Here is a 19066-nt window from a genome sequence, read left to right on the forward strand (position 1 = left end):
GTGGCGGGGGTGCATTGTAGTTGCATTGCATGTGCAGCCAGAGATGTGCAATGCCCCTCCAATGCAGCCCCGAGGCAGCCCCCCCCCACAGCTGAAAGCCACGGTAACAACTGAGGGGGCCCGCTGGAAGATGACGGACCTCTCCGGGATGGGATGGGATGGGGGGGGGAGAAGTCTCTTCCTTCCGGCCCACGTTGCCTGGTGGGCCTCCGAGTCATGCACCACCCACCCTCCCCGGTTTGCATCTCTTTTGCCAGTCCTCCTCTCCCCCCGCAGGCCATGCAGTTCCTGCTGTGCGACCTCCTCCTGATCATCCGCACGAGGCTCTGGCAGCAGCAGATGCAGGCGACTCAGCCCCACGGGAGCCCTTACCAAGCTTCTGCCCTCGAACTGCGCGGCTTCCAAGGGGACCTCAGTAGCCTCCGGCGCCTGGCCCAGGCTGACCGGCCCGCTATGCACAGGGTAAGAGTGTGGCCTTGGCTATCCTTAAATTATTCCCCCGGGAGAATAGTGTACAGTTGAGTAAGCCTTACACAGCTGTATCTTTTGTACCATGTATTGGAACCTGGAAGTATGAGGTGTGAGAGACCAACCATAATGGGTCCTGTAGACACAGTGTGGCCGCGGTCACAGTCCTTCTGATTGGGTTTTGCCGCTGTTCCACATGTAAGTTTGCTGATCAGACAGGCGAATCCGCCTCCCGCGCCGAAGCGGGCTCACTCCCGCAATGCTCCCGGGTTTCCCTGCCCCTGGGAAAACCAAGTATTTTCCTGGCACTTGCGCTTTGAATGTGCGATTTCGCCCATCTGGACAGCCATCTTTCGCAATGATTGCGAATTTGCGATTAGGGCCATCTGACCGCTCTGTGCATGTTTTTTTTTTTAAAAAAAACCTTCCAGCTTTGAGTGCTTGAGTAAACAAGCGCTCATCCTGCTTGGAGAAAAGTCCTGCCCGCCGTCCCCCGTCATGGAGGCGGCGTTGAAAGTTTCTGGGGGAGGAAGCCGGGGGGGGGGGCTGTCAGGAGAGCAGGCTTTGGCATCCGCCTTAGGAGTCCCTAAAGCTGTGGCGTTAGGAGGGAGGGAGCCCCGGCACTAGGGAGCACGCCCAGCTAGCCAGCAGCTTCGGGTGGAAAGGAGAACTCTTTCAAAGGTGCCTTTTTCTTTTCTTTTCATCGGGCCGGTGGCCGGAACGTTGCTGGGGGGGGGAGGTGGGCAGGCGGGGAAGGTGAGCTTGCGGTTCAGGGATCACACTGTGGCTACACGGCACGGCAATTGCACTTTGTTCCCGATGTAATTAAAACCGGAATATTTTTTTCCGAGTTGGGATGTGTGAACATCCCAACTTGGAAAAAAAATTCCGGTTTTAATTACATCGGGAACAAAGCGCAATTGCCGTGCCGTGTAACCACAGTGTGATCCCTGATTGGCAGGTCTCCGGGCTCCCTAATTACCTGTGCCAGTTCTCGCCGTTTCTGAGACTTTGAGGCTGGAGAATGAGGGTTGTGTGGGTGAGACTAAGCAGTGGATCTCTGAACCAGCTGTCCTCAACCTCCTTCTCGACCCTGGCCCCGACCTCGTGGAACTCTCTACCAAATAAGATCAGGGCCCTGAGGGATCTAATGGAATTCCGCAGGGCCTGTAAGGTGGCGGCTTACATCATGGCTGGCACCCTTTCTGGATCTCTATCCCTTGATTTTTAATTAACGAATTATATGTTCCGATGACGGTTTTATGGTTTTACTGTTTTTACATCTGTACGTTGCCTAGAGCCCCACATTCGTGGGGATTAGGCAAGTCAAACATGCAATTAAATGAATAAATAAATGGGAGGCACGCAAGTTTGGGGGAGGTGCCCAGAGTTGTGAGCGCCCAAGAAGAGCCCTGCTGTGTCAGAGGGTGGGTGTATCTAGTCTAGATTATCCCTGGTTTCTTTCGAACGGAATCTCAAGGTATGTGTGTCCATACTCGTGCAGATGGGGTACTCGTTTGGAAATTTAAACTCTGTTCTAGGGAATTTGCCCCAAATAGGGTAGGGAGCTGAGAAATACTGCAAGGGAGGGCTTGGGAGGGCTGACTAGAAAGGGGGTGTGGCTGGACACTTGGGGTAATGAGACCTGGGAGAATGATTCTGGGGGGTCAGCGGTCCCGTGGGTGATGCAGGGATAGTGATTCAGGAAGGAAGAGATCCTGCTGGGGATTTTGTGCCAATCGTTGACTCCGTGGGCTCCACCCCAGGTTTTTCTGCATGAAGCCACAGCCCGGCTGATGGCCCGAGCCAGCCCCACGCGGACCCACCAGCTGCTGGACCGGAGTTTGCGCCGAAGGGGGGCTTCAAGCAACAAGGGAGGTGAGCCAGCTTGCGTACTTTTCCCGATAAAGACGTACTCCCGTGTCCCATCTTGTGTCCTGTTAGTGTCTCTGATGCTACCCCGTTTCTGACAAATCCATGGCAAAACAGAGGTTTAATGCTCTTGGTTATCACAGTTGTAGATTCAAACGACATGTGAAATTTCCCTCCTCCTTCATCACTTTTCCTTTCCCAAATCAGCTATCAGGGCTGCTTTTTCAAGGAGGGGGATGGCATCAGGGCTATTTAAACAGTCCTTCTTTGCCCTTGCCCACCGGAAAAAAATATATATTGTGCTTCATGTACCCCCGGGGGGGGGATGTACATTTCCCTTATCAGAGGTAAAAAGAAGAAGAAGAGGAGATTGGATTTATCCCCCGCCCTTCACCACCCAAAGGTGTCTCAGAGCGGCTTACAAACTCCTTTCCCTTCCCCTCCCCACAACAGACACCCTTGGGAGGTAGGTGGGGCTGAGAGAGCTCTGACAGAAACGCTCTTCTTTCAAGAACAACTCTTATCAGAACTACGGCTTGCCCAAGGTCATCCAGCCAGGTGCAAGTGGAGGAGTGGGGGATCAAACCCGGTTCTCCCAGATTAGAGTCCACACACTTAACCACTACACCAAACTGGCTCTCGCGATGGGGCGTGAGTTGAAAAACTAGGGAAGGTAAAGTTTAAAAGAGTCTGCTTCCCCGCTCGCCATGCTGTTGAGAGCCAGTTTGGTGTAGCGGCTAGGAGCGCGGACTCTAATCTGGGAGAACTGGGTTTGATTCCCCACTCCTCCACGCGCAGCTGCTGGTGTGACCTTGGGTCAGTGACAAGTTCATTCAGAGCTGTTCTCTCATGAGCAGTTCTGGAGAGAGCTCTCTCAGGCCCGCCTACCTCACTGGGTGTCTGTTGTGAGGAGGGGAAGGGGAAGGAGATTGTAAGCCGCTCTGAGACTCCGAGTACAGGGCAGGGTATAAATCCAATTCTTCTTCTCCTCCTCCTCCTTTGGCCTCATAGCGAGTGGGATTTGGCTTGGAGTTATTGGGTATAGTTTAATATATGGGACAGAAAGAAGATTTTAGGATTCTAGTTGGTGCTAAGGCATGAGCCACATAATCCCAGGGGTCATTTGGGGGGGGGGACACGGGGGGAAGCCATCCCCCCGGGTGAGGTGCGGGAGGGCGGGGCCTGGAGCTCCCTGCTGGTGCCCACTGGAGGTCGCCGCCGGCTGTGGGGAGGACACACTTCCGGTGATGTCAGGGGGTGTGGCATATGCTAATGAGTTATGCTAATGAGTCCCCCTAGCTCTTTTTCTACGAAATGACCCCTGCATAATCCAGTAGCACTTTAGAACCCCCAAAATTGGAGGGCACGAGATTTCAGCAGTCAAATCTCCCTTCCTCAGATTTGTGTAGGGACTCTTGGGAGTTGCAGAGTGGTGGGTGCAAAAGGGAATGGGCCTGGAAGTGTTGGGTGGAGCATTGAGTTAGGTGCAGGGCTAAGCCAGGAATCCGGGAACAGGGGCTAACAGTCTGGTCTAGGGCACCGGGACTCTTTGTCCAGTGCTGAGCATTGCGGTTATGCCTCATCCTTCCCCTCCTGTTTCTTTCCTTCCAGCCAGTGAACAGGAGAACCACCCAACGGCGCGGGAGCAGGCCGAGGCCCTGTTGCTGGCCTGTTCCTACCTACCGCCCGCATTTCTCTTGGGGCCGGGTCAGCGGATGGGCATGTTGGCCGAGGCGGCTCGTTCACTGGAGAAGCTGGGCGACAAACGGACGCTCCACGAGTGCCAACAGATGATCATCAAGCTTGGCAGCGGCTCCACTGTTACCACCAGCTAGAGAGTCAGAGCAGAGGATGGGGTGAGGGGCGTGGGACCACCCTGCGGGGCGTGATCCCTGCAAGCACAACTTGCCTCTGTTTCTTGTGGACGGTTGGTGGGGGAGACGGGGGATTCTGAAGACCTGGACCTGCTGATTCTGAGCTTTTCTCTAGGTAATAAGTTCTCTACGCAGCTAAGACTTTGCCTCCCTAGTTTCCATGGCACATGTCCCCGCCCCCTTATTACGGTTGTGTTCCGAGCAGACAGAGGTGCAAGACAGCTGCGGTGTTTGCTGGGGAGGGGGGAAGGTGGAATTATATCAAAAGCAATTTGTATGTGTGTGGGGGGGTCCTTATATCTTGAGAGACTTGTTGAGAAGGTGGAGGTGTCGCCCCCCCGCCCCCGAGGATGGACTGTGACCTGAAATGCACCATCTTTCTTCCAACACATTCATGCTTGGTGTCGACTCCTTGCCCACCCTTGGCAGCGACTTGGGCCCGATGGCTTTTCGCAATAGTTTTGCTTCTCATCTGCCCACCGTGGCTCCTCCGGCCAGCCCCACGGGGGTTCATCACTCCCCCCCTTTCCCCATCTCCCTGTAGCCCTCCATCTTTAGTAAGGAAACGGGGACCCCTAGGGGCAGCTCCCCATATTGCAGGATGCTAATTTGTCTCATTGACTAGTGTGTACGAATAGAACTACAGCATCCAGGGTGGACTCCGGTCTGTGTCCCAGACTGGGCATTTGTTGACCAGCTGTTGTGTTTCCTTCCCCCTGGCACAAGGGCACAGCTGGCACCCTGGCACAAGGGCACCCGGTGGCAAAGCTGCTTTTGCGTGGCCATGTTTAAGGAGGGCGAAATTCTCGGGGGGCAGGGCCTTTTCCTTTAAAATGCACTCGTGTTCCGAGAAGGGGGAGGGCACTGGGGATTTTGCCGGTCTTCGGGATGTGGCGACTTGTGGTTCTCTCCTGTGGGGTGGTGTCCCTGAAAGCCGACCGTGTGAATGTTGAGGTACCAAGTCACCTCAAGGCTGTGTGGTCCCCAAGTCAAATCCCGCGGACGATTAGCGATGTTAGACCCTTGCAGCTAAAATAGAGAAGAGTCCGGTGACACCTTAAAGACCAACAGATTTTATCCCCGCATAAGCTTTTGAGGGCTAGAGATTTCTTCGGTGTCATAGATGACTTGAGGGGGGAAGTACACCCCCTCGTCACAATATTTCCATGGGGGGGGGGGAACCTGTGCTCCTTGGTGGGTGTTAGGAGCAGAGGGTGTTTTGCCTAGAGATGCTGGGAGTGGGTTTGTTTTTCGTATTTCAGTGGAAATATCACGATGGGGAGTTTCGCCTTGCCCTGCCAGAGAGAAGCAACTTCACATCAGAGGTGTCCGTGTGATTCGATCGATGAATATCCCGGAAAGAAAATGGCGGACACTTAGGTTAATTTCAGATTCCTATGTTCCGGCAGTTTTTTTTTTTTGGGGGGGGGACTCATTTTGTCTTTCCAGCCCCCCATGTAGACATTGGTCTGGCACTAGGTTCTGCGTCTTGGCCCTCCCCCCATCAGACTGTCTGTGTGGTGAGGAAGCTGTTGCTATGGGAACCATCCCATCGGGGCAGGGGCAACGGAGGGTTCCGGCTCAGTCATGGGAGAGACAGACGTGGGAACGGTGCCCCATACAGGGTTTCTCTCTTAGGTGCAGGCAACGTATATATCGCTCCCCGCCGCATCCTTTCCCCTACCTGTACCACTCTTCCTTTTAAAAGTTATTTTCATAGTGCGAGTTTTTTGTACAGATGATAAAATAAAAGCCTACTTATTTATATCTCCTTGTTTGTGAACTCTTGATGAGGGGGCGGATGGGAGAGAGGTCGTGCTTTTTTTTTTTTTAATTATCTCTCCCTTAGCTTGCATATGTGATTTTTCAACACCCGAATCACTTTTTTCCCGATACGAAGATATTCGGTTGGTTGAACACGAAACTGCCTTGGGTCCATCGAAGTCAGCCTTGTCCACTCAGACCGGCAGCAGCTGTCCAGGGTCTTTCTCATCACATACTGCCTGGTCATTTTACCTCGAGAGATGCTGGGGTTTGAACCTGGGGCCTTCCTTCTGCATGCCAAGGCAATGTTCTACCACTGAGCCACAGCCCCTCCCAGCCCGTAGCCCCCTAGTGTTTCTCCTGGGCCCCCTCTCCCGGGCTGACCCCAAAGTGCTCCAGCTTACCACCTGCACTGTACTTTCATTTAAGTAGCTGGCAGGCCCCCCAAGGCCCCCTCCCCCAAAACTCCCTAGCTCTACAGGCCTGCTCCCCTCACTCATTACTTGGTTTCTCTTTTTCCAGCTGGCAGCTGAGAGCCAGTTTGGTGTACTGGTTAAGAGTGGCGAACTCCAATCTGGAGAACTGGGTTTGATTCCCCACTCCTCCTCCACATGAAGCCAGCTGGGTGACCTTGGGTCAGTCACAGTTCTCTCAGAGCTCTCTCAGCCCCACCTACCTCACAGGGTGTCTGTTGTGGGGAGGGGAAGGGAAGGCGATTGAAAACCGCTCTGAGACTTCTTCGGGTAGGGAAGGGCGGGGTATAAAACCCATCTTTTCTTTTGCAAATGGACTCCATACAGCAACATGATACCATATTTTCTGCGGCTGATGTCGGATACAGGGTCGCCCATGCATACAGATAATTCATCTTTGGAAGAATGTCTGGGAATGCCAATTGAGACTAAAAGTGGCAGTCGGGGTACTAACTGATACCGCCCAGTGGGGGAACCCTTACACTCCATGTTCTTCCAGCGTCACTAGCTTCCAGTTTGTTTCCAGGCACAGGACAGGGTGGCTGCATTGACCTTAAAGAGCTACGAACTGAAGTGACAAAAAAAGAGACTAAATCAACTCTGTCCATGTGATCCTACCCAGAATTTGACGGGAAGCTTAGGTCTCAGACCCTACACCATCTGGATCCAGGCTGTTATTTACTCAAAACAATGCTTCCCCCCCACACACACAGTTTGCCAAGCCTCTGTTTTGTACTGGCGGTGGTCCAGTCTCTGGTCTTTCCCGGAAGGCTGTTGGTATGGGGTACACCGTGGACCAATATGATGGCTTTTACCTCTTAATTATTGGGGAGAGTTTTCTTTTTAAAATCTCGTTTCTTGTTTTAACGGCCACTTGCTATCGTTCTGAAAAGCAGCTGCAAAATGTACCACTCTGTTACATATACTAACAACATCGTGGCATGATTTTACACGCAGCGGCCGCATCAGACTCGGCTGAATAAAAAGAAATCCTTGCCTGTTGCGGTTCTCGAGCAACGGACAAACATGTGAAACTGTCTTTAGAATGCTTAAATAGGAGCGATATGGGTGGAAAGCGGCCCACGTTTACATCTGCTCCTCGTTCTTCCCTGGCTGGGAGCTGCGTGTAATGTCTTCTGCAGATAACAGCACGGATCACACCTGGGTTCTGCTCTTTCTCTGGTATAACCCACCTCTACCATCACAGAACACCTCACGTCCATTCCTGACCTTGAAAACTGTCTGCAATGCAGAGAATCCTGGTACGGGCTCAGTTGTCCCTGTCTTAAATCCTCCTGCATCTAGAAAACACCGTCATGGTCACCCTCGTTCTTTTGATCAATGGACATCGGCCATGGTTGCAACCGGGGGGAGGGGCTAATACAGCCCAGTATTGGGCCTCCCATTCCCCCGCCATGATTGAACAGGGCCAAAGCCTCAACCGAGTGCCTGTTCTGAAGTGTCTTTAATTAATTATTGTAATCTGTCCCTGCCCGTATGCCTGCAGTGGACAGGAGGGCAGAAAAATAGGGTACTAGTGGACTCTGCAAATGTCCAAAACAATTATTGAATCTTTATTGATGTTTTGAATGCAATGACCTGGTTTTTTTTTCTTTCTTTCTTTTTTTTTTAACTCTTAAGGAAAATAAACTTCTTTTAGAAACAGCTCGTTACACACAGTCTTCAGTGTGAAGCAATATACTAAATAAGAACACTAGTTTTAACATTTACAGTCTTTCATATATTATATATATGTATATGTATACATATATATACACTATCGAATGAGGCAATATATAATACACACGATTCGCCATTTTACAGTCATTATGTACAAGATGCCATTTAAGAGACAGCTGGGATCGTCGGTCAGCCCACGACGGCGTGGACACGGAGACTGCCGAGCCGCCAGCCAAGGTGTGCTTCTGAAACAAACTCACGTTTCTTCGCGAGCAAACCTTGAGGGGCGAGCTGGGGGGGGGGGCAGGATGTTTGGTGAGGAGGGTGGGTGGAGCACAAGGAATACCATGAACAGAGACAGGTCACGAGCGCAAGTTGGGAGGGGGGGACCATTGCTCAGAACGGGCAGGCAACGGAAACCGAACTGGAGAAGTGAAAAATTCACGACTGGCGAAGAGGCAGGGGAAAGGTGGTGTATTTTCCAAATGCCAAAATGGAGTCTCGCAACGTATATACATCCAATACAACTCGGGCTCCTGAACATATTCTGTAGCCGTTCATTTCGAGGTTGTGCTAGTACGGGGGGGACGGGGGACTGCCGTAGCTGTTATTATTCGAATCCGTTCTGTAGACTGCTGGGAAAAGAAAAATAATGTACTGATCCAACTTGGCCACCTCTGCTCTAACCCACCACCAGCTCCTTGATGCTGTACGTTAGGTGTTGATTTAAAAGCTAAGCGGCATAAATCCTATCTTAAGGTCCCTTCGGGATAAGTGATTCTTGAGTTTTAAGCGCATTAAGTCCTCATGGGATTTTTTTTTTTTTTGCTGGGCTCTGATGCACTGCGGCAGTGTGTTTGTGCCTGTAGAAACCATTCTCAGTCTGTATTGAAGCCCGGTCCTCCCTCACGTCCTATAGCAGACTAGGATAATCCTACCGTTGACTCAGTCCATTCATGGAAAGAATGTCTGGTCTTGAAATGACACAACCCGCCCCCTAGCTCTTTGCTTAGACATTGGGATCTTTTATCAAAGCACTGAACTAAGGGGTCATGGGAAATTGCCATCACCTGAGACAATATCGTATGAGTAAATTGCTTAGGGGTGAATGACAATTGGCTATGGGTCAGCACAAAAGGGATGTGGGTGCGGGTCATTCCAGAGTGACCCCGGCTGAGGGGTGGTGGAGGTGGTGGAGTGAGCGGACAGCTAAATTCCAAGCTAAATTCTTACGGGCCCTTTCCTCTGCCCAACTCGTAGGAGTACACCCAAACTGTCCTACCCGCTCTGTGAAACTATGTGGTTCCCAGTTGCCAGCAATTATACACCACGGTGCCAACCAGGCCTCACAGCTTGTGGTTCTGCTTTCCCCAGTTCTCCTCTGCTTTCCCCAGTTCTCCGGTTCCCTACTGGAGCTGGGAACCACCCAAAGAGTAATTGGTCCTTCAAGGATCGGCTGGTGCGGCGGCCCAAATTGTGACATTAAAAGCTAGAGGTTTTTTTTGGGGGGGGGGGGATGGACGCTCACACAGACCCGACAACAGGGCTGCATGGTTCAGTGGAATGGAGTAAGAGGGACTGGGGGAAGGAGAGAGAAAGATACCTACCAAAAGGAACATCCCCTGGACATTTACCAAGATATTAGGGATCTGCACCTCCCGGGAAGGCCTGCGGAACTCTCTCATCCAGCCAGCATCTGTTGGAGGAATCGTTCTGGAGCTTGTGGCAGGTGACAACATCAGATTAGTGCGGGTCACCGTATCTCAAAAAGGATATTGCAGAGCTGGAAAAAGTATAGAGGAGGGCAACCAAGATGGTCAAGGGAAAGTCTGGGCCTTCTAAGTCTGGGGGAAAGACAGCTAAGGGGAGGTGGCCCAGGCGAGCCCAATCTCGTCAGATCTCAGAAGCTAACCGGGGTCAGCCCTCGTTAGTCCTTGGATGGGAGACCACCAAGGAAGTCCAGGGTTGCTGTGCAGAGGCAAGCAATGGTCAACCACCGCTGGATGTCTCTTGCCTGGAAAACCCTACGGGGTCACCAAAAATTGGTGCATGGGGTGGAGACAGTGGACAGGGGAAGGGTTTTCTCCCAGTCCCGTAATACAGCCCGGGGCCCCCCACTGAAGGCGATGGGCAGGGCCAGAGCTCCAGGGCAGACGGAAGGAAATGCTTCTTTACTCAACGAATCATTATACTGTGATACTTGTTGCCGGTGGATGTACTGAAAGCCACGAGCACAGATGGCTTTAAAAGGGGATCCAGAAAGGTTTCTGGAGGAGAGGGCCATCGATGGCCGCTAGCCATGCCGAGCAAAGGGAGCCTCCATAGATACAGGCAGCAAACCTCTGAGGCACCATTCTGAGAAGGAGCCTTGGGGGAAGGCCTTGGCCTCCTTGCTCTGTTTGTTGGCCCACCAGGGCAACTGGTTGGCCACTGTATGAAACAGGACGTTGGGCTAGACAGGACAGGGGTCTGATCCAGCGGGGCTTTACGTAGAGGAGCTGATGACCTGGTCTACTTGTCTCACCTGGTACCATTTCTCTGAACAGAATGCAGGTCCCTACCTGTACTGACCGCCAATGCACCCATGATGCCAGTCTTCAATATCTGCTCTTATGAATTGAGTTCAGCCCTAATGGAAACCACCGGTAACCCATGTTTGGGGATTACCCCTTGGGGCAGCACGCCACAAACTGAAACGGCCACGTGTGGGGAGTGCAGACGGGCCAGCATACCACGCAGCAGAAGCGAACACAAGCAAGCTTCTTCCTTGGGGCCACAAGAGGCGGTTAAATTGATGTGCCAGCCTCTGAGGAAGTGCCCACGTGCTCCCAGTGCAGTTAAACCCAGTTGGAGCCATTTCAAAAAGTGGTGTAGATACACTCACAAATTAGAAGTTCTGCCTGGACTGTGTCGTTGTGTGGCCAATTGTGGGGTAGGTTACCGTGGGTATGAAGGGGGGGGGGCTTCACTTAGAAGGGGTCTGACACTTTTCCTGCTCCCCCCCAAATGCAATTAATAGCAACTCCTTCTGTTCCCTGAAATGCTTCGTATTTAAATGGTCGGCCCTCTCCAGATTCACCCCGAATATTCAAGCTGAACGAATCTTCGCAAGAACTCAAACTGGCACTGCCCATGGTGTTCTCATGGCTTTTCAGCCGAATTTCGGGTTGCGGGGGAGAGCCAACCATTTTCCTGCTTGAACTCAAGGCCTAGATAAGACCTGGGGAATGGGGGGCCCCCCATAGAATTCAGTAAATGGAAGGGGTGGGAACGAAAGCAAACAAGCGAACGAACCAAAGCACCGTGGCATTGTTTCCAAAACAGCGGGGCGCTTCTTTTTTTTTTTACACGCTGATCACATATATATATATACAGACACACACGCATACACCATGAGGTTCGCTGAAGGCAAAAATAGATCAGATCAGGAAAAAAAGAAGAGACGGAGGGCTCGGAGAGCTCTCAGAGTTCGGCATGTCAAGAAAGAGAGAGAGAGAGAGGAGGAATGGCACTCCTTCTCTTCTCGCCCCCTCTAACCTGTCTGCCTTCACCACCCTCCCATCTCCTGTGCAGCTGGAGGGAGTTCCAAAATGCGACTGAGCCTGGTACTGTCCGGACTGGATCAGAGAACATCAGCCACCTGCCTTCCGGTAAAATCTGCTTGCAAGGTGTACATTCCAAAGGAAGGAGGCAGTCCTTCGAGATTTGCTGCGAGGAGGCGCACAGGAAAACAAAACAAAACAAAACAAGCTCCAGGCCAGGTTTTGTCAGTCGCTGGGTCCCAGGTGAAAGATGTTAGCTTATCAGTATTGGTTACAGCTCCTAAGTGGGGGGGGGGGGAGGTGTGTGGGGGCAGGACAAAAATCCTGGAAGTGGATTTTCTTTTCTCTCTTAAACTGGCTTTTGGGGAAGCGTTCCGGGGAAGGGCAGGAGGCAGCCAACCGGGAACTGTTCTATGGTCTCACACCGCCAACTGGAATGGAAGGAGCGGGTGTTCTGTGTCCAGGTTCTGTGTCGGCCTGTCATGAGATTAAACAGGGTTCCTGGGAGCTGGTGAGGAAAAGGAGGGCTGGAGCCAGAGTTGGACGCCCTTTGGAATTGGCTCTGCGGTGGCCGGTGCAAAAGAGAGGTGGAGGCTGGAAGAAGGAACTCCCTCCTGCTTCCGGGTCCATTGCGCATCTGGCAGAAAGTAATATTGCAAAGACGAGGAGGTTACATTCTCGTTGTCTCTCCTGTCCGGAGTTGGCCTTGGTTGCAGACACCACCTTGGGGGACAGGCCGAAACGCCAAGCTGCCCCCCGCTATTCCGGGACTCCACTCGGGGGGGGGGGTGTGAATTGTCCCTTGGATTATAACGGCTGCTTCTGCGACAAAAACAAAAGGGAACAACAAGAAAAAACAAAAATCAAGAGCTGAAAGGGTTACTGTCCTAGCAAGCGCGATGCCAGTTTGTCAATAGGAAAGCAACCTATCTCCTCCTCTCCCCCAGAATATCACCCACTCCAGAATTCCAGTCCTGGATTTGCAAACTGCTGACCAGCTGCTGCTGGAGAGCCTAGGCTGGTGGCTGACAGCTAGAGGACTCCCCTGGTTCATTCATTGGGAATAATTCATGTTGCTAACACCCGCTGTGTGCCTACATTGGTCCCCGATAAAAAATAAAAAAACATGCTTCTGACAGGGTGTGGAGATGCATTTTATAGCTCTTTCTTTTCTAATTTTTTTCCCCTTAAAGAAAGGAGTGTAAGCTGGAGGTTTATACATCGCAAGGGGGCAGCAAAACCCCCCACTTCTGACTCCAGCAGCTTTGCCTTCACAATAGCAAATGGGCTCCCAGCTCCCCCCTGGGTATCTCCTTACCCTCTCCTCCTTCCGTTCGGCCTCCGTTAATTGGTACTGTGAGGCCTCGTGGGCCTACCAAACACCCACGCCTTTCAACCCCTGACACCGCCAGTGCTTTCCAGCTCCACTCGTGTGGGCGCACATAAATGCTGCCTAATGTGCCAGATTGAAACAAGACCGCAGCCCAGCCAGCGAGGAAAGGACATTTTTTGAACTAGGAGGAGCAGTGTTGGTGGAGAATCCACCCTGATCAGAGCGGGAGTCATGCGAATCATGTGCGAATCAGAATATCTCCCCCTGCTGAGGGTACATGGACAATGCGTTTGTTTGTAAACCCGAGATCGCTTTCCTTCACTCTTCCCACACATTACCTTTTAAAGGCTGTGTTTAAAAGAAGAAGAAAAGAAGAGATTGGATTTGTACACCGCCCTTCACTACCTGAAGGAGTCTCCGAGGGGTTTACAATCCCTTTCCCCTCCTCACAACAGACACCTTGTGGGATAGGTGGGGCTGAGAGAGCTCTTTCCAGAAATGCTTCTAAAAGAACAGCTCTGAAAGAACTTGTGACTGACCTAAGATCACACCAGCATCTGCACGTGGAGACGTGGGGAATCAAACCCGGTTCTCCCAGATCCGAGTCCGTGCTCCTAACCACTACACCAAACTGGCTCCACCAAAACTAATGGTGAAAAGTGCTGTCAAGTCACAGCCGACTTATGGTGACCCCACAAGGCTTTTAAACCACTCAGGTGTTAACTTGGGGGTCAAATACCAGGTGATGCAAAAGAACCCTAAGCGGGTGTGTAAATTAGTGTCAGCTATGCTGCCACGGAGGTTGGGGAGTTCATTCTGTATCTTGTTAATTGCTATTGCATTCCTATCCCTGCTGGTCTCCCTTTGCTGAAATGCTTATCTCTACAGATGTGCAGGAGGAGGTTGTGTTGTCTGGAGAACTCCTATGTACCGTGAGAGACTCCGAGTTCTCAGCTTTAGCCACCTAACGGTTGCCTGACTTATCCCCCGTGCGGGAGGGTGCCTAATTGGCCAATGCCATCGGGGGGGGGGTGCATACGAATACCCTATATCCTATTATGCTCTACTGGCTGTGGCTATTCTTAACAGTGCCTGTGTTTGCAATAAAAGTATAACCGTTCCTGAATGCGTGTACTTCGTTGTTAGCTGTGGGTTATGACATTCTGTTAAGCAATGGAGCAATTGACTTCTTGGGGTATCGGATCTCTGACCGGGGCCTGGGCATGGACCTGGGGAAGGTACAAGATGTGTTGGGTTGGGAGGTACCCCGAACCAGATGGCAGCTCCAATCCTTCCTCGGTTTTGTGAACTTTTACAGAACCTTTTTACCCAACTTTGCCCAGGTCAGCTTACCCCTAACAGATCTCCTAAAAACTAAGGGGAAGGGGCCAAATGGATGGCTTTACAATGAAAGACCTGTGTGAGTACGAGACTGTGCCGTTGCTGATTGGGGCTGGAGAACACTGGGAAAATAGAGCATTTGTGATCACCTCAACCGTCAGGTTCCCCTTAGTCCTCGGGGCCCCATGGTTGCACAGACACGACCCCTACATCTTGTGGGACGAAGGGAAAGTACAGTTCATTTCTCCGAAGTGCCCGAGCCACCGGTGGGACCCAAACTGGAGGGTCCTCGTGTGTGCCTGGCTCAGGAGGAGCTGCTAACCATTCCCCCCGAGTATCGGGATTTGGCTAGAGTGTCTGAGGAGGAAGAGGCGGATGAGCTCCCCCCTCCCAGACATTCAGACTGTAGCCCTGAACTGTTGCCGGGGCAGAAAATGCCGAAGGGGTGCATCTATGTAATGGGACCGGCCGAAAAGGAAGAACTGCACAAGTTCATTGACAAGAACTTAGCCCGAGGGTTCATCCGACCGGCTTCGTCCCCCTTTGCGGCCCCAGTTCTATTCTGAAAGAAAAAGGATGGGGGGCTAAGACTCTGCACAGATTACCGGGGCTTAAATGCAGTGCAGGGGGTGCTTGTTTACCTTGATGATATATTGCTGTACTCCCCCGACCTGCCTTCACACGTGAAATTGGTGAGGGAGGTCCTAACCACGTTGCACAAGCACAAACTGTTTGCCAAACTGACAAAATGTGAATTTCACAAAACGCAAATTGACTTCTTGGGGTATCGGATCTCTGACCGGGGCCTGGGCATGTACCTGGGGAAGGTACAAGATGTGTTGGGTTGGGAGGTACCCCAAACCAGATGGCAGCTCCAATCCTTCCTTGGTTTTGCGAACGTTTACAGAACGTTTTTACCCAACTTTGCCCAGGTCAGCTTACCCCTCACAGATCTTCCAAAAAACTAAGGGGAAGGGGCCGGAGGCTACAAAGCCGAGCGCCACGCTGCCATGGAGCAATGAGTGCCAAGACGCGTTCAATTGCCTAAAGGCCTTATTCACCTCAGAACCGGTGCTTGCCCACCCCGATGAAACGAAAAAATTTATTGTGCAAACTGATGCGTCTGATGTTGCTATGGGGGGCCCAATATTGCAGGAGGGGGAGGATGGCGTGCTGCACCCCTTAGGTTACGTTTCCAAGAAATTCAATGCCATGGAACGTAACTGGTCAGTTTTCGAAAAGGAAGTGGGGGCGATAAAGCTTGCCCTATCCACCTGGAGGTATTGGTTGGAGGGGGTGAGGGTCCCGTTCGAGGTATGGACTGACCACAAGAACCTTGAGACTTTCAAAACGCCTCAGTGCCTCAACGCCAAACAACTCCGATGGGCTGATTTCTTTTCCAAGTTTCAATTCACCCTGCACCATTTCCTAGGTTCGGCTAATTCGTTGGCTGACGCCCTGTCCCGCCTTCCCCAACACGAGAGCCAACGGGATGTTGTCCTGGACTCAGTGTTTACACCCTCATAGTTGGGCGGAGCGGTGACGACGCACAAACAGGCTTGCCTGGTGGCTCCACCCCCTACACCGCTGCCAACGGGACCTACAGGGGCAGGCGAGGGGGAAAAAGACTCTTGGCACAGTAAATTCGCCTCTGCTTTTTCGGAGGAGGATAAAGCCGTTATGGAAGTGGAGGGGACTTTGAACTAAGGGAAAATGGCTGGTGGTACGGGGTCATAAGATGTTCGTTCCTCTCTCCCTCAGGGGGGAGGTGTTGCAGGCAGTGCATGGCTCCAAACTATCCGGACATTCGGGCTTTGTTAAATCCCTGCAACTGCTCCAACGGCAGTTTTGGTGCCCCCATATGCGCAAGGATTTATCCTAGTTTGTTCCGTCATGCCAAATTTGCGCCATGAGTAAACCCCGGCTGGCGAAACCCCTGGGACTATTGCACCCCCTTCTGAACCTGAGTCGACCCTGGGAAGTTATTTCGATGGATTTTATAACTGACTTACCACCCAGCAAATCTATGACTGTAATTTGGGTGGTGGTGGATCTTTTTTCTAAACAAGCACACTTCATCCCGTTCACTTCATTACCTATGGCCAAAGCGCTTGCAAAAGCGTTCCTCATGCACGTCGTGAGACTACATATGCTACCCACTAAAGTGGTATCCGACAGGGGAACCCAATTCGTCTCCTGGTTTTGGGGAGAATTGATGAAACTGATGGGAGTCAAACGTGGACTCAGTAGCGCTTACCATCCAGAGACTGACGGGCAAACGGAAAGAGTTAATCAGACCTTGGAACAATATTTGTGTTGTTTTGCCAACTATCAACAAGACCATTGGCATGACTTGTTACCCCTGGCTGAATTCTGTTATAATAATACGTGTCACTCCTCGACGGGGATGTCCCCGTTTAAGGCACTGTATGGTTATGACAGCCCACCTGTCCCATTTCTGGAAGGGGATATGGACATGGGACCGGGGGATGCAGCCCAATGGTGTAAACAATTGAGGGACTCTTGGCCTCTTTTATGCAAAACGTTGACGGCGGCGAAAGAGGCCTACAAAACCCATGCTGATAAGAGAAGGGTGGAGGGTTGGGCTCTACAGCCTGGTGACTCTGTGTATGTTTCTACAAAAAATATCAACATGTTGAGGCCTAGTCGGAAGTTGGGATGGAAATACATTGGCCCATTTAAAGTTAACAGTTAAAGTCAACTATGTTGCAGTTGACGTGGTCTTGCCAAAAAATTTGAGAAAGTTGCATGCTGTATTTCATTTCAGCCTACTGAAGAAAGATATGGGTTCCTGTCCCTGGCGTCCAGTGAAACCAGTGCCCCCTCCTATCATGATTGAGGGCGAGGAGCATTACGAAATATCACGGATTCTGGACTCTAAGATCAAATGGGGAAAATTGCTGTATTTGGTAGAATGGGTGGATTTCGGACCCCGGCACCTCGAATGGGTGGAAGTAGGGGATATTCGGGCTCCTGAACTGTTGCAGTAGTTTCATCAGGAGTTCCCGGACAAACCGGGAGGCCTCCCGGAATGGTTGGGAGAAGCTGATTTTTGAGAGGGCAGTATGTCAGCTATGCTGCCATGGGGGCTGGGGAGTTCATTCTGTATCTTGTTAATTGCTATTGCATTCCTATCCCTGCTGGTCTCCCTTTGCTGAAACGCTTATCTCTACAGATGTGCAGGAGGAGGTTGTGTTGTCTGGAGAACTCCTATGTACTGTGAGAGACCGAGTTCTCAGCTTTAGCCACCTAACGGTTGCCTGACTTATCCCACGTGCGGGAGGGTGTCTAATTGGCCAATGCCATGGGGGAGGGTGCATACGAATACCCTATATCCTATTATGCTCTACCGGCGTGGCCATTCTTAACAGTGCCTGTGTTACTGCATCTATAGCTTTGCAATAAAAGTATAACCGTTTCTGAATGCGTGTACTTCGTTGTTAGCTGTGGGTTCTGACAATTAGCTGCAGAAAACAACTCATGCACAAGAGGGGAGGGATCAGAGCCACACGGTTGGGGGTGTTTAACATATTCCCTTTTGTTCCCTGATTAAAAATCCCCCCCCCTCGCCGGCTGTTTCAGGCACCAGGAGGTAACAAAAGATCAGTATCCGGTGCTGTATAGGGACCAGAAACTTTGACTAAGACCTGGGAGACCCGGGTTCGGATCTCCATCGGGCTGTGAAATCCGCTGGCTGACCTTGGGCCGATCAGCCCAATCTACATCTGAGGGTTGTAGTGTGGATAAAACGAGGGCAGGATGGGTCATGTACACCAACCACCCTTGGAGAAAGGGAGGGGGGGAAAGATACTCTAGGGGAGGTTGGCCCCTAGAAAAAACGATTCGGTAAGACTGGTCCACATGAAGGGTGACCCCCCCCCCCATTTGGCAACCTCATCTCAGTCTTGAATAAGATGTGTGTGGGGGGAGGAGAGCCTTGGCTGAACTAATATCTCTCATCCTCAGCCTCTGATCTGTAATGGAGGGGTACAGCCCTGATTTGTAATAGAGGGGTAACGATAGCGGCCTACTGTGTGGGGTTGTTGTAAGGCCCCTAAGATCACACACATGTAGTGCTTTGCACAGTGCTGTACAAAACCCTAAACATTAGTTATTGCAGGCTTAACAAAGGCTGAAGAAAAGTGAACCCCAAACCAGCTAGGCCGAAAAGTGCCGAAAAGGGGGAGCAAGAGAATACACGGGTTGGAGCTCCTTTCCCACTTGACCTGGATGGCCCAGGCTGGCCTGACCTCAGCAGATTTCAGAACCTAAGGAGGATCGGGCCTGGTCAGTACTCGGACGGGAGAACGCCGAGGAAGGCCAGGGTGGCTATGCAGAGGCAGGCGATGGCAAACCACCTCTGAACGTATCTTGCCTTGAAAACCCTACGGGGTCGCGATAAGTCAGCTGCAACTTGATGTCGCTTTCCACCACGGCCCTTTCCTGAGAGGAAACGCTAAAGAGCCCGTGCCATTTCAGTTTAGAAGGGGAAATGAGGGCACCTATATAAATCCTGCAAGGCCCAAAGTCCCCTCAGGTTTTTTTAGGACACCTCAGGCTTTGTTCTTAGTGACTTGTATTTTTTTTAAAAGCGCATACTTTTTAAACACTGGGTTTTTTTGTGGGGTGGGTGGGGGGGAGTGAAAGGTTTCTCGTCTTTCAGGTCCAATCCATGTTTAGAGGCCAGGCCTTTGTACT

General features: G+C 51.6%; 2 protein-coding genes across 3 annotated transcripts in view; one reads left to right on the forward strand and one right to left on the reverse strand.

The window, feature by feature from the left end:
- Positions 1-5966, forward strand: part of SREBF1 (sterol regulatory element binding transcription factor 1) — a 54414-nt gene extending 48448 nt beyond the window's left edge. For both annotated transcript variants that reach the window (XM_015427663.1, XM_015427664.1), the window contains exons 17-19: positions 277-462; positions 2235-2346; positions 3952-5966. In XM_015427663.1, the coding sequence (XP_015283149.1) occupies positions 277-462; positions 2235-2346; positions 3952-4175 (522 nt within the window). In that variant the 3' untranslated portion in view covers positions 4176-5966. The remainder of the gene's footprint in view (positions 1-276; positions 463-2234; positions 2347-3951) is intronic.
- Positions 5967-10164: 4198 nt separating this feature from the next.
- The window catches only part of RAI1 (retinoic acid induced 1), a 31483-nt gene continuing 22581 nt past the window's right edge, over positions 10165-19066 (reverse strand). The window contains exon 4 of the mRNA XM_015427665.1: positions 10165-12495. Within this exon, the coding sequence (XP_015283151.1) occupies positions 12481-12495 (15 nt within the window). The 3' untranslated portion in view covers positions 10165-12480. The remainder of the gene's footprint in view (positions 12496-19066) is intronic.

Source organism: Gekko japonicus, unplaced genomic scaffold (genome assembly GCF_001447785.1).
Source record: "Gekko japonicus isolate JY-2015 unplaced genomic scaffold, Gekko_japonicus_V1.1 scaffold136, whole genome shotgun sequence".
NCBI classification, from domain to species: Eukaryota; Metazoa; Chordata; class Lepidosauria; order Squamata; family Gekkonidae; genus Gekko; species Gekko japonicus.